The sequence below is a fragment of the Amaranthus tricolor genome, chromosome 9 (assembly GCF_026212465.1).
Source record: "Amaranthus tricolor cultivar Red isolate AtriRed21 chromosome 9, ASM2621246v1, whole genome shotgun sequence".
In the NCBI taxonomy this organism is placed as follows: Eukaryota; Viridiplantae; Streptophyta; class Magnoliopsida; order Caryophyllales; family Amaranthaceae; genus Amaranthus; species Amaranthus tricolor.
In genome coordinates, this window is record NC_080055.1 from 11,591,392 (window position 1) to 11,607,033 (window position 15,642).

A 15,642-nucleotide genomic window follows, 5' to 3' on the forward strand; every position below is an offset into this window, starting at 1 on the left:
CTTATCATTCCTTCCTAATTAGAAAATTCCAATAATCTACTCTCAATCACATAGTGAGTTAGAATATGGTTGCTCACAACCTTTGAGATGTAAACCCTTGCTAGTTGTAGTGGTAGCATGGTAGGAGGGATTAATTTTTTTGCGACCTTTGAAAACTTAATTGATTTTATTCTATTGGTATGTTTGTTTAAAATGAATGTACACATGTGGAGAAGGTTGTTTTGGTTGAATGAACAATTGAATTGTAAGTTGGGATTGATCATGACCATCATCAACTAAGTTTGTATTTTTTTTAGACTATTTTTTCTTTCAAATTTCTTCAACAGGAACCTTAGTGGAATCCTTTAACCTTGCCTAAATAACTAATATCGTTTCATTTGTCCTCCTTTGCATGCATAACATCTACATCATGCTTCTCCTCATAGTACTCAATGTTATTCCTTCGAGGCTTCATTCTAAAGCCTATGACTTCTCTTAATATGATTGAGAGGGTACAACTGAAGTGGCTTTGTTGGTACAATTTAAATGGTCATATTTTGGGTTATGGGATTTTGGTCATTAATGCTAAGTGCTCAATTTTAAACAATTTTAATGCAACAGTGTTGACAACAATTAAAACGTTTTACCACTCTCCTTTTTGCACTTTTTTGGTTACCATATGAAATAAATTCACATTGACATCAATACCTGAAATCAATAGGTTTCACCACCAATTCCTACTATAGCTTAGTATACTTTACTTTGTTTATCACGCTTATAAAATTTTTATTTTAGACCTGGTAATTAGGAGTGAATAATGATTATAGGACTTCAAAAAATTACTTTTATATATATATATATATATATATATATATATATATATATATATATATATATATTTCTTCTCTTTTTATTTAACAACTTGTTAACCTTTTGTACTTTGCTTTATAAAAAGTTTATCTAGTTTTTATTGAAATCCAAAAATAAAAACAATTTATGCTTGTATACTAGCTTATGCGCCTAAAGTAATTAATTTTTATATTTTAATTAGGTATATAAATATATATTTAGTCATTCACTATACCTTTTCTCCATATAATACTAATATACTTTCTTTGTTTCTTTTTATTTGTCCATATTTTTTATACGTATTTCAAAGTATATTTTGAGTCTCAATATTTCCTAGTACGCTTTATTAAAAATTGTAAAATTTATATATTAAAATTATTTGTAACAAGAACATTCTAATAAAATCCCACATAAATATATTTTATCTTCAATATATATTTCAAAAATCAAATTAAATTTGTTAAGTAAAAAAACTTATATTGAAAAAAAAAACAAAAGAGTGTACATAATTCATAAAGTTTTATATTTTTACTCACTAGAAGGTGAATATTTTAGGTATGTACTTCATCGTTTTAGTGACCTTAGAAACCAAAAGGGTTCTCTAACATCTATGATTCTACGAGTTAAAGGGCGGCGCGAAAGTTCCCCGTTTTCGTTCCGTTTTTGGTTCCGGTTCCGGTTCTGGTTCAGGTTTTATTGAAGGTTCTATTGATCAAACTTCAATATCCCAGGTCTTAGATTGCTGGATTATGGTGATAAATTGCTACATATAATTGCACTCCATGTGCTCGATGAAATGATTCAATGAGAAAACTTATGAAAGTCTTCAAAAACCGTTTAAGATCTTAAATTGGTAATGTCATGATATCCATTTCGTGAATTTGAATACCCGATATGTTGAAGATTGTCACTTACAATGTTAATGGCATCCGACAACGTATAGCTCAGTATGGTTCTCTCCTTAAATTGCTTGATTCTTTGGATGCTGACATTATTTGTTTCCAGGTTTGTCCCCTAATCATCATACTCTATTGATTCTGTGAATTATTCTTCTTTGGTTTATGTCACTGAGTCTATTGGTGGACTACATATATAATATTGTTTAACTTTCTCTGGTATCATAAGCGCCAATGTGATAAAGTTCGTGGATTTAATTTTCAAGTAGAATATTTAGCATATAAAGAAGGCTGTTTTAGGTCACACGTCTGGCTAAAATGGCTTTGCTGTAAAAGGGGCGTCATAGAGTATATAAAAATATACGAGGCTTGAACGATACATAATCCCAAATGACACAGGAACGTTCCCACCAAGAGGGGACAATGGGATCAGATGTTTGCTGCCTATTATGAAACTATGTATTGGGTTAATTGTTTAGTTATTTTAGCTTTGAATTTCAGGAGATAAAAGTGACTAGACAGGAGCTTACTGCTGATTTAATTGTTGCTGAAGGATATGAATCCTTCTTTTCTTGTACACGTACCTGTGGAAAAGGCCGCACCGGTTATTCTGGTATCAATCTCCTTACATTTCACTTACTGGGTTTTACTTTTGATGTGTTTTCTTGCACAAGAAATAAGTATGCAACTAGCTATATGCATACATTCTATTAACCCAAATCCCCAATGCCACTAAGTGGCTTCCACTGAGGCAAATTTTGGGGTTGGATGATCCTTTCTCTTACCCTTGTTAGTGATAACAAAGAAGCTGAATCCAGTCTATTAGTGATATGTAGGCATGGCCACGGTCCGGGTTGGTCCGGTTCCGGTTCCACCCGGTTCCGGTTCCATTTGGAACCTGTCGCGAACGGTTCCGGTTCCGGGCGGTTCCAAACGGTTCCTTGGCGGTTCATGAGGCGGTTCTGGCGGTTCCAACTCACGGGACGGGCGGGTCGGACCATCGGTTCCATTTTTATTTTTTCTTTAAATATTTATATAATTAAAAAATACTATAATATTGCGGACGTACCTTTGATGATTACTAGATTATTAGCGAAATTCATTGCATGTCAAGTTGTCATCGTTATTGAAATATTTACTAAAAAGAATGAAAAAAATAAATTAATAACAAACGAATCAATGATAATGTCCGATAAAGATGATTAATAAAAAAAAGGGAGAAAATGGACTTGAACCTAGTAGTACCCAAAGGAATACTAAGCTGCCTACGTATCCCGAAGGAATCAAAGCCCACGTAGTTCTTTGTCATACCTTTTATTTATAGTTGTTGAATGTTGATTTATCGTTGTCGGATTGATCCTATTCGTCTTCGTCATCATCATGTGGTTGGTTAGATGCTTCCGCTGACTCTCCTCCTGACGATGATGCAGATGTATCCATCATCATCCATGGATCATCATCGTCGTCTTGATCATCATCATTCCTTAGTCCTTGTGTTCGAATCTCTGCTTGATCCCAATCTTTCTTGCAAATACATATTTGAATACTCTGTGGAGCAAGACGAGATCTCTTTTCGTCCAAAACTCTTCTACCTGCCCTAAAAGCAGACTCCGACGCAATTGTTGACGCGGGAATTGCAAGGATATCCTTTGCAATTCTCGATAAAATGGGAAATTTTACAGATTTTTCTTTCCACCACTTTAAAATATTATAACTACCTTGGTCTATTTCAAAGTGGTGTTTAAAATAACTATCTAGTTCTAAATATGAGGTCGAGGAAGAAGATGATCCTACAAAACTATCATCTTGACTCATTATATTAGCTATTACCGAGTTATAGTAAGAGGGACGTGCTGAAACGCTAGCACGCCTAGACGTATCACATTTTGGGTTATACACACTAGCGTAATAATCATAGAGTTCTGCTAAATATTTTTTACATGTTCCTACATAATTATGTACATCAGTAGGCGGGCGATCTAACGATTGGTAGTAAAATCCTATTACTTTAGTAGGACCTCAGTTTTAAAACATGGGTCCAAAATGGTTGCGATTCCATAAATATAAGGAAATTCGGTAAAATATGCCTTCCATTTTTCCATCATATCTGCAAGAATCGGCTTCAAATATGGGTTAGTATCATCATGCGTATATTTAAGGAGATGATAAAAAATAGTAACACACTCACTTATTACTAAGTGAACGTTCGGTTCATAAACATATGAAAAAATCGCGTGGTCATACGCTTCTAATATGTTATGTACACCTATAGCTAATTCCCAAGTGTCATCAGCTATGTAACTATCTGTACACTCACTATATAGTTGTGTTATAACTGGACGATAAGCAATCGCCTTTCTTAATAAATCGTTGGTTGAGCCCCAACGTGTAGGAGTATCCAATGACCAATACACTTTTTTAAAAGATATATGTATCCCAATAGGGGTCGTTGGTTCCTCTTCTTGTTGTTCTTCTTCATTAATTTGTATTTCTCTTTCCACTTCTTCTGCATAATTATGTAATTCTGGGTCGTACCCTTCCGGATAATTATGTTCATAATTATAATTACTAATGGAAGGTGTTGTTGATACCGACGGAGTAGAAGTGGCCTTTCTTTTGGACGAACTGGAACCTCCCAATGATTTTGCCACTTTAGTAACTTTTTTTGAGGCTTTTTTCAAAAATGAAGATATGATTGATAATATTGAAGTAATAATAGAAATATAGAATTAAGAAATAAATAAATAATTAATTATGTAACTAACTAAATGAAGAAATAATTAAAAGACTAATTATGTAATTAAGAGAATAATTGCGTAATTAAAGAATTAAGTAGAGAGAGTAAGTAGAGAGAGTAGGAGAAGAGATGAGTTGTGAATGAAAATGATTGAAAGTGATGAGTATATATAGAGGAAACTCCAACGGCTAGTTAACGGTCATAAACGGTAACATTTTGGCGAACCGGTTCCATGGAACCGGTGGGCCGGTTCAACCGGAGGTTCCGGTTCCACGGAACCGTTGAGCCGGTTCAACCGGACCGGTTCCATGGAACCGTTGGACCGGTTCCGGTTCCAAACCGCGGGTTTTTTACCCGGTTCACGACTTTTTTCCGGCGGTTTCACGGTTTCGGCAACTTTTTTCCGGCGGTTTCACGGTTTCGCGGTTCGGGACCTGTTGCAAACGGTTCCGGTTCCAAGCGGTTCGGGACCGGTTCGGTTCCGGGTAACCCGCCCCGTGGCCATGCCTAGTGATATGAATAATTGACAAAATTGTTTTCACCTGAAAACTTTGAATCTATGTGCTGCAATGAACTTATCTATAGAGGTGAATTGAACTGTGTAGCCTTTATATGAAAAGATCTTACATTAAACTAAATTTTTTAAGGTAAAGTTGGTGAGGAAGTAAAGTAATACCAAGAGAGATGAAAAATTATACTTTTAAATGCTAAAGTGACACCACTAATCATTTATGCTTCACTATTAATGAATCTTCTATGAACTAGGATTTTTCTAAATTTAGTTACATGATCTAGCATCCCCTTTTGTATTGAAGTGACTCGAGAGAGTATTTGTAGGTGTTGCAACTTTTTGCCGTGTAAAATCAGCATTCACTAGTACCGAAGTAGCGTTACCTGTGGCAGCTGAAGAAGGCTTCACTGGTCTTTTAGAGAGTCCTAATGGAAATGAATCTAGAAGTGACCAGCTTTTTACGGACATGGAATGCCTTACGGAGTTTCGAAAGGATGAGCTTTTAAAGATCGATAGCGAGGGTCGTTGTGTCATTACAGATCATGGTCATTTTGGTAATTATTCTCTATTTCATCCATCTGCTCACATCTTTTGTGGTGAAAGTGATTGACTTATGCAATCTGTTCCATAATCGAATCCGAGCTAGTGCACTATCCACTGGAAGTACTGAGTCAATGGTTTTACATGAAAATTTCTGATTATCTCGAAATCTTATTGATGTTCTGTACAACAGCCCCTTTAAAGTTGCTACACTTTGGAAAATTGCAGTTCTTTTTAATGTATATGGGCCTAGAGCAGATCCCGATGATGTGGAGAGGGTCCAATTCAAAGCCAACTTCTACAAGATCATGCAGGTAAATGTGTTCCAATATCTGATGCTTTGTAGCAATTTCACTTGCCAACTGTCCCTTGCAGGGCCAGGAACTTTGTTAAGAATGCTTTTGTAAGTCAAGTGCATACTTCACCTTGGATTTATCAATTAGGTTAATCAGCCTGTAGAACTTTTTAGTAGTCCTTGGTCTTATAATTTGGCTACATTTGAAAATAAGAGAAATTAGGGAAATGCCATTTTATCTATCTACCATATTAACTACAGAATGCTTGAACATGGTTGAAATGCATGTCAACCATATTCCCTTAGTCTCATTGAGATTGCATCATCTGTCCCCCAAAAGCTCTCACATTGGGGAATATGGGGTAATTCCAATGGGACAAAAGAAGTATGTTACGGTTGCTAAAAAGGTAAATGAGATGAAAAAAAAATACTTTCAAGACTATCCTATGAAATCAGAAGTAATTGGATTTTATCACCTAAAACTTCACCCACTCTTTATTCTAATTGCCTTAATTGATGTAATGGACATTGCTTTGTATTCTGAGTATAGTATTAGACACTTGTATATTTCATGAACTTATTGCTGCAATATTCTTGCACTTTAAAATTTGATCTCTTTTGTAGAGAAAATGGGCATTGCTTCAACAAGAAAAGAGGCGGATAGTTGTAGTAGGCGACCTGAACATTGCTCCTTCTTCAATAGATCGCTGTGAGGCTGGTCCAGACTTTGAGAAGAATGAGTAAGTCTCAAAATTCTAGTTCAACTCATATCATTGACATTCAAAGCTGCTCACCTCCCAATATACTTTTCCATTTTTTCCCTTTCTATTTGGTGGAATCATATCAGTGTAACTTTTATAAGCCAATGTTTTGGACTTTTGTAGGTTCCGTAGATGGTTTAGGACTCAATTAGTGAAAAATGGAGGTTCCTTTTATGACCTTTTTAGAGAAAAACATCCAGAAAGGTTTGCAACATGTTAAAATTAGTTTTTTCTTTTAAATATCAGCAGGATTTTGATGGTAGCATTCTTTTGACACGTATCTAACTTTTCCCTGGTTCATCTTCTTGTGCAGGACAGATGCATATACTTGCTGGCCAGTACATAATGGTGCTGAAGAATTTAATTATGGGAGCAGGATTGATCACATACTTGCCTGTGGTGTATGCTTACATTGTTTGCATGACAATGATGACCATAGCCTTGTTGCTTGTCATGTTGAAGAGTGTAATATTATGACACAGTTCAGAAGATGGAAGCCTGGCATCTCAGCAAGGTATATGAATGCTGATTTAGGGATTAGCTAATTGTAGAAAATTGCACATTATTTCAAAGTTCTTCAATGGCTGTGTCCACTTTGGAATTAGATGTTCACTACTGGATAGATTATAGTAATAATTAAAGTATTTGAATTTGGAGGGGCCAATAGCCGATGTATTAGCAAAAATTATATTAAAAATGACTGATACACTAACAAAATTTTATTGGCGAATGATTGATACACTCGCAAAATGATTAAATATAAACAAGTTATATTATATAAAAACAATTTGCCTTCTAAGTTTTTCGCTTTTGAATGGAAAAATAATTTGTGAGTTGAAAAGTTGGGTGATTTTGAAGATGTCAGTAAGGGTTGTGTGAGTGTGTTGACACTTGAAAGGCAAATTTTTGTTAAATTAATAGTTTAAAAAATTATTAGATGGAGATTTGAACTGTAGACCTCAAGTTTTCATTATACTAATTTAACCAGTTGATGTTAAATTGATTTTGTGATATTTAATTAGCTCTTATATTATAAATAATAAAGTAGTAAGGGGCTCTGAGTTGTAATCAATGGGTTGCGTTTTTGGACCAGGGGGCCGGGTCTCCCTTGTCCCCCATATAGCTTCGTCCGTGCGCTTTAGTATATACAACTTTAATGTAGATACCTTGAATTGATATCTAGTTCCCCTTTGTGACATCACAATTTTTCCTAAAACAATTTCTTTTTCAAATTCGAGAATACTTGAGATATAGTGTGTTGTGGTATGAGATTCTCACAACACAATAATGCCAAAGCCTTAATCTCAACATATGGGTGGTATGAGTTACTCAGTGAAATGTATTTCAGTTCTTTTGATACTTCTCTCTTTTGCTGCATAATTTATGTTACCTTAGGTGCTAGGAGTTTAGGACTCTTCTTTTACCTTAAGTATGTATTCTTTAATTTTCAATACTTAGGTATGGCCATATGTATACCGGACACTTCATTTCAAAATAATAGCCAAGGTTGTGAATCGGACATTACTCATGTCTCACATCAATATCCAAGTCCAAGTGTTATGGGCATTACCAATACTAGTTTACTGTAGATTTGCTAATATGTCTACTATTTATATTCATTTAGTCTGTGATTGCCAATTCTTAGCTAGTATTCTGGTTTTCTATGTGAATGTCTCAATTTTTGGTAAAAAATCTAAGCTCCTCATAGCTAATGCTTTCATGTTTTCATATTATGATCTTGTTGTTTCGTGAACAGCTGGAAAGGAGGCAGAGCGGCTAAACTCGAAGGTTCTGATCATGTTCCTGTGTTTGTTACTTTAAAAGATATTCCTGATATCCAACTGCACAGTACACCACCTTTGTCTGCCAGATATATGCCTGAGATTCGTGGGTCACAACAAACAATTGGTATGTGAGTTTCCTAAGGCTTTTTGACGTTGTTGTAAACAATTTGGTATTGACGTGCCGTGGTATGTATACACTGTTGGTTCTTGCTAGCCATTCTAGATGGAAGATAAGACGTAGTGGTGAGCAAAAATTGACTGATATTATCCAAAAAAGAAATTTTACGTAGAATATTGATGAAATTAAAATTCACCTGCAATTCTGCAAATTAAAAGTGAAGCTTATTGCATTCTAGTGTTACGTAAATTTGGTCTGTTTTCTGAAACTTGGTTAATATTTTGTATGGTTCAGCTAGTTGGGCTTATAGTTTCCGCTACATTTTCTTATTTCGGAGGAAAAAATCATGTGCTCTAAAATATGGCTTGCTTTGTGTTGGGCGGTCTCTAATTGTCCACTTTCTAGAAGTTACTCTACTCATGTAAGAACAACATTTCATTGCCCCAATGCCACTAAATGGCTTCCATCGAAGCAGGATTTTGGGAGCATCGAATGCACACAACCTTACCCTTGTTAACGATAATAAAGAGGTTGCTTGTGGTTGACTCTTGGTAGCAAACATCATCTGCAACTTCACGTACATAAAAGTGTACAATATTCAATGAGTAATTTATATAATCCATTATAATACTTAACCAAAGAATTATAAATCTTTGGTCCCATCAAAATAAGGGACATATATTGTAAGAAAAGCCCTTCAATTTTGTTTTTCAGTTACTCCTATCATTGCTCTTTCTCCCATAAGAAAGCTTTCGGAAAGAAGTAGGCCAAATGGTTGAGCAGGTCAATACTTGTGACCTGCAAACCACCTATCCTAGCTATCATGTTCACTGTAAATGGTCTCAAGTTGATATAGCATGTCACATTCAAGTGTCAAAGAAATTATAATAGGTGAATACGGATAATCCCCTTTCACTTACCTCTCTATGCTCTATGTAGGTTTGCTTATTTATTTAATTTTCTTCTAACGGCCAAATCCTAGTCCAGCTTGTTTTGTCTTTTGCTGGTGATTTCTCCTATGCTACCCATTTTTCATTATGTTAGGCTTTCACCACTTGGGGGTTTAATTTGATTGCGCGCATTTTTCATGCTCTCTCTTTTGAGGGAGTACAGGTATGATCTGTCTGCTACCTCTCCCTCCGGACCCCGACTTTGTGCGGGACACTAGGCTGATGACCAAGCCCAAGACAATTGCCAATTGCCAATTGCCAATTGCCAATGTATAAGCTCTGATAAAATTTAGGGAATCCCAAAGATTTAGCTCACTGTCACAGTGGTCCCTTTTCTATTCTCTAGTGTTAGTTGTTGGCTGTGTTTTATGTAATTCTAGCAAATTTTGCCGCAATATTTGTAAAATTCTGTATCTATTTATATTGTTCTCTGACCGTGATTCAGCTCCGTCATTTATGCAGTGTCAATTTTAAAGAAAAGGCAGTTGACGGAAAAGGTTGGTGTTGGTACGTTGACAAGTCCATCAAGTATACAAGACACTGAGTATGTGAACGTAGAAGAGAGTGTAAAAGAAGCACTCCCTTCTTGCAGTGTCTCAAGCGCTCAGTTAAATATGTTGTCTTGTTCAACAATGAATGCCTGCGAGACTAAATCCAGTTCTTCTGGGGACAAGCAAAATGTTCGTAAGAAGAAGAAAATGAAACAAATTCAACAAGCTCAACTCTCACTAACATCTTTTTTCTGCAAAATTCCAAGTAACTCCGCAAAGGCGGAAAATCTTACAAAAAGCGACGCAGATAACCACGAGACTACATTGAATTCTTCTGTTTTTCCCAAAGAAACATTAGAGACGATAAACCCGGGGAGTGATTTTGATGATGGTGCTTCTCAAGAGCATAGCACACCGATCGACTGCTCTAACGGTAGTGATAAGAAGACTGTTGCTTTAATGGAATGGCAAAGGATTCAACAACTTATGCAGGATAGCATACCTCTCTGTGAAGGACATCGTGAACCTTGTGTTGCTCGTGTTGTTAAAAAACCGGGTCCAAATTTTGGCAGAAGATTTTATGTTTGTGCTCGCGGAGAGGTAATATTCTATTTTTTAGTCGCTTTTGTGTGTTTTTTTAGTATCATTTGTTGTGACTAGTTTGCAAAAATATTTTCATTTTAAACCAACTCGGTATACCTTGGAGAAAATATGTTTTGTTGTAATCCTGCGGCTTTTTTGTCTGTTTTTTTTTTTTCACTTTGAACTCATTTTAATGAAACTTTATTTCCTGGTAAGATGAATACAACAATGTCTAAATGTGCATCAAACTTGAACAGGGCCCAGCATCAAATCCTGAATCGAGATGTGATTTCTTTCGATGGGCTGGAGCTAAACCGAAGCAGAAAAAATGACATCTGAACAATTCATTGTTGATATGAGTATGTTACTCGGACTCTTCATTTTGCTTTATGTACCTGTGTCCGATCCTTGATGCTTGGATAGTGGTATGGCACTTAGACTCTTCATTTTAGGCGTAAAATTGAATATTTAGACGTATCCGATACTTGACACGTACCAGTATCCGACATCGGTACCCCAGTCCAGGTAACATAGTGAGTTTAGGTCTTTCCTCGTTGATCTGAGTTGTAATCATGTAAATTCTGTAGTTTCTGTTCTGGCTGGATTCTATTAATCATCAAATTCCAGATGATCATCAATTGTTCATACATTTACATTGTATTGTGAAAAGGAATTTGGAAGTAATAGAAGTAATAGAAGTATTAGAGTTTGGATAGGTAGAATAAAGTTGGAGTGTGATAGTGTAACGATTTCTGTTGTGGTTGGTTTGGTTGTTATTCAAGGTGAGAATTGTGATGAAAATTTAATGTGATTTTGATTTAGGAAAATGACAATTCCTTTTGTACTTTTTTGTTCTTCTCATTTACTTTTTCACAGTTTTTAAAATAAATTTTAAAACTCAATATCTCTAAACACACCTAACAAAAATTTATAAAAAACATAATAAAAAAGTATATACTAAGACGAATCTAACAAGATTTCACATGGATATATTTTATTTTCTAAATATGTCTCAAAAACATTAATCAAAATTATTTTTCCTTAAGGTGAAATATTTTAAATAAAAAGAATATTAGAGAATGAAGGGAGTACTTAAAAGGTATATGACCAAGTTTGTCACGCTCTAAACATTTATAAAATTCATTCTTAGCCATTATTATTTGGATAAATGATTTAGTGACAACTGAAAAGCATAAAAAAAACACATATTTGAGGGTGAAAGCGTCACTACCATAATAATGACATAATACATTTCATAAAAATAAAAACTGAAATGCATTTTTATTACCGGTGTTTGATACATATAATCAAATACCCCATTCAAAGTCATAAGTTTGGATTCCATTAGGCACCAAAAAATTAAGGAAAAATTGTTTCTAAAAAACCAATCTTCAGCCCATCTGCAAATAAAAGGCTAACTTTATGTTTATTCTATAAAGATCTAACCTTTTGCCCCTGTTTGCAACAAAAGAGCTTTTAGATAATGAGTACTTAGAGTTACCCCATATCATTTAAATAAAATGTTATGTGTCAAGTTCTGAATGGATACATTCATTTAAAAATAAAAAAAAAATAAATAAAGCAAATATAATTTCAATTAACATTGCTTCTCAATTTTCCATCCCTTATTATTAATGAAGGATCCATTTCAATCAAACACCTTCATCCTTGCTCTGCCATTGAATCCTCCAACTGAAACAGTCGTATTGTTAGAAGATTTCATTAGTCGTTTTTAGCGCCTAATTTTTTTTCTTATATATTTGTTCGTTACTAATTATAATTTAATTAGTGATGGTAGTAATTTGAAAAATCTCTACGATGATAAGAAACTTGTTAATTCGTAACATGATTATGAATCGTAACAAGTAACGTAAACTTTGGAGGTAAAACTTAAAGTTGAGCAACTACCCATAACAGTTCAAAAAAAATTTAATTATTACCCAAGCATATTATATAACCATGATGGGAGTAAATTAAATATTTCTCACATATACAAGTGATTTTTAAACATGAAGTACAAGTTACATAACTTATTACATGTACAACAATTTTTACCCAAACTTTAAACTATCTTAGATAAACCTTTCTTATACCATAATAGACCAAATTGAGGACAAAAAACACTCCAAATCAGCCCCAAACAGCAGCTAATATAGCTGTCCCAAATCCCCTTAGTAGCTCCTTGTTCACTTACACACTCAAGCCAATCACACTACCCAAAACCCCTTTTGTTCTACCCAAAGCTTGTGCATCATTACAAGCATGCAAGAGGCAAATATTTGAAGCAAAAGCACTCAATTTTCTGAATTGTTATTCAGCCATAAATCCCAACACATTGCTCCCAAGTTCATCCATGAACAAACACTAGAATCCTCTAAACTTTCAATAACTAAAACACCTTCTTTTCTCATCAAATCTTCTTCAAAAACCCATCTAAAACTTCTGAAAATTTATGTTTATAAACTCAAATCTCCCATAAAAATAATCTTCATCTTAAGAGCTTTCCATAGACACCAAACTTGAAGAAATCCACCAAGTATAGAGTAAGTTATACTCATTTCTTTATTCCACTAGTTTTGTTAAAACTTGTTCATGTAAAACATTTTTTTCATTTTTTTTTACATGAATCTTTCTATAAACTAAGATCATTATAAAATGAGTATTTTATCTCTAAACTAAGAAAATCATCACTTGTAAATCTATAAAAATCGGCCACAATAGAAAGTAAGAAGATGTTTTTCCACAAACATATAAATTTTGTTACTTAAAGGATTCAAGTAAATTATGGGACTTAACTAAGTATGTTGCTCAACATAATAAGTATACTCCAAATATGTTAAAATCATCACAAGTATTAGTCTAACAACTCTAACTAGGAAAAGTTAAGTGCATGTTAGAAATCCAAATTTATTATTGATTTTTGGATGAATGCAATATGTTTAGTTGAAGAGTTGGAGTTGAGACTTGAAGGGCAAGGACCCGAAGTTAGAACCGCTTCTAAGAACGCGTAGGAGCTTACGGAATAATTATATAGGCTTGGAGTCGAGGTATGTCACATGGGGTGATTTTTAAAGGATTTAAGAACAAGTTGGGAAAGTTTGTGTATAAACTTTTTTAAAAAAAAAAAAAAAAAAAAAAAAAAATTCCCAAAGAGAAGTTCTTAAATCTTGAAAGATGATGTCAAAATGATAAATTTGAGTATGAAATAATTTATTACATGTATTATTATTGTGGGCATCATGCATGTTGATTTTATAAATTATTGTATGTTTAAAGGCATGTTTAACACTACTTTGTGAAAGTTATTGTGATGGAAATGATTATATGAATTTGAAAATATTTGAAATTCATTTTAAAAGAAATTTTCAGTAGCTATATGTTAAGAAAATTTCTTGGATATTTTTTTTTTGAGATTATTCGTTAAATTGATATTTTAATGGATTTTAAGGTGTTAAATACTCTTATTATAAAACATGGTATTAGATGAACTCTTCATCATCAAAAATAATTAATAAAAATATATTATAATGTCTCCAACAAGATTTGGCCAGAATATATTTAGTTTGGAATTTTTTTTTTAAATTTTTGAATAATCGTTAAATTGTTTAACGGTAAATTGTAAAATGGTAAAATATAAAATAATTACCAAACAATGACATATGGACTTGAAATTTTTATCACATACTCATATGGACAGTAGGTAAAATTGGTAAGAGTTTGGGAAGGTTTCGTTGACATTTAAGGACCTTAATAATTTTTACTCGGTTATTAATAATCGGTAAGTTTGAAAACGGTAAAATACAAAATAAATACTAAATGACGTCTTTTGGACATGAAAATTTTATGAGGCACTTATATAAGCAGTAAATACATGTTCAAAAATTTATATGGATTTTCGTGACCATATATGGACTTAAATAAATTTTATTCGATTTATCGGTAAAATAACGATATTAATTATTAAAAATATTCCACATGATTTTTAATGGTTATTTAAAATTTTATACCCCTTAAAATAGCTTCTGGAATATCATATAAGTTTTTATAATATTTTATTCGGACTCAAATAATTTTAAACCTATTTTATACTATTTATCGATAAAATGTCTATACAAAATAATAAAACATCATACATGAGTTTTATAAGTTCAAATGGCCTAATAAACATATTATATGACTTCTGGAACATTGGTATAATTTTATAAAATAAATTATTAATTATTTACTAATTTATCAAAATAATAGAAAATGTTTATTTATTAGAAAGTGTAATATTGTTAATTAAATTTGGGTAAAAATAAACCTATATAAAAAAAATTATAATTATATTAATAACCTACTGCCTCATAGTATAAATTAATTTTAAATGAGACGGTTTATAAATTTTACGGATTTAAGAGACCATTTAAATAACAGTAAATACCCAAATTGTCGAAAATAATTGTAAGATCGTTATAAATACGCATAACCCATTATAACTTGATGGGACAAACTTAAATTCATTTTAAATAAGGTATTATAATGACTTGATTAATTTGGGCCTTGTTGGAGAATTAATATGTACTTTGTAAATCAATTATCGATTTTATTACCGGCAAAACTATCTCGTATTTAAGAAAATAGTGTTTTATGAAATCTTCTGTATTAATGATTTTATAGACTTATGAATCATATTCTAGTTGTTTTGAATGAATTTCAAAACCCTTTTAAGTTATATTTACTTTAAGAAGGATTGGAACAAAACATTTTAGTGGTTTCCTTAAAAAAAATCGTATTGATCTTTAATCACTTTTTGTTACTATGAATTTCCATACATGCTAGTGATGCCCCAATATAATACAAAGGTTATGTTTAATGATATGATTATGCTAAGCATGTTTTACCCATGTGGGAAATATTATGATTTGATTTTGCTAAGTTGCAAATAAAGTATGTTTTGCTATGTGCAAATAAAAGATGTTTATCATATGGAGAAAGTTAATATTTTTGACTTTCAAATGCTATTAAAATTACAAGATATATATTATGTACAAAAAAAATGTTTTAGCCTAAATGGCGGGTACATATGCCACAGCAAATGTTGTGTGCATGATTAAACGGCTCACCAATGCTGAGCGCGTATTGTTCACAATACCATTGTGTTACACTT

General features: G+C 33.0%; 1 protein-coding gene across 2 annotated transcripts; it reads left to right on the forward strand.

Annotated features, from left to right (window-relative positions):
• Positions 1–1,363: 1,363 nt before the first annotated feature.
• LOC130823929 (DNA-(apurinic or apyrimidinic site) endonuclease 2) lies at positions 1,364–11,320 on the forward strand. 2 transcript variants are annotated; one of them, XM_057688758.1, is made up of 10 exons: positions 1,364–1,833; positions 2,213–2,337; positions 5,299–5,526; positions 5,741–5,826; positions 6,432–6,547; positions 6,692–6,772; positions 6,882–7,082; positions 8,325–8,476; positions 9,883–10,511; positions 10,751–11,320. In XM_057688758.1, the coding sequence occupies exons 1-10, from the start codon at positions 1,778–1,780 to the stop codon at positions 10,823–10,825; spliced, it is 1,749 nt and encodes a 582-aa protein (XP_057544741.1). In that variant the 5' UTR covers positions 1,364–1,777; the 3' UTR covers positions 10,826–11,320. The 2 variants fall into 2 exon arrangements, with proteins under 2 accessions (XP_057544741.1, XP_057544740.1); XM_057688757.1 differs by having other exon boundaries at positions 2,226–2,337.
• The last annotated feature ends 4,322 nt before the right edge of the window (positions 11,321–15,642 follow it).

Excerpts from the sequence above, each read along its gene's own strand:
- LOC130823929 (XM_057688757.1), top strand. The coding sequence starts at position 1,723 with ATGTTGAAGATTGTCACTTACAATGTTAATGGCATCCGACAACGTATA. Across the intron at positions 1,834-2,225 it reads CTGACATTATTTGTTTCCAG|GAGATAAAAGTGACTAGACA; the intron begins GTTTGTCCCCTA and ends TTTGAATTTCAG. Across the intron at positions 7,083-8,324 it reads AAGCCTGGCATCTCAGCAAG|CTGGAAAGGAGGCAGAGCGG; the intron begins GTATATGAATGC and ends TTTCGTGAACAG.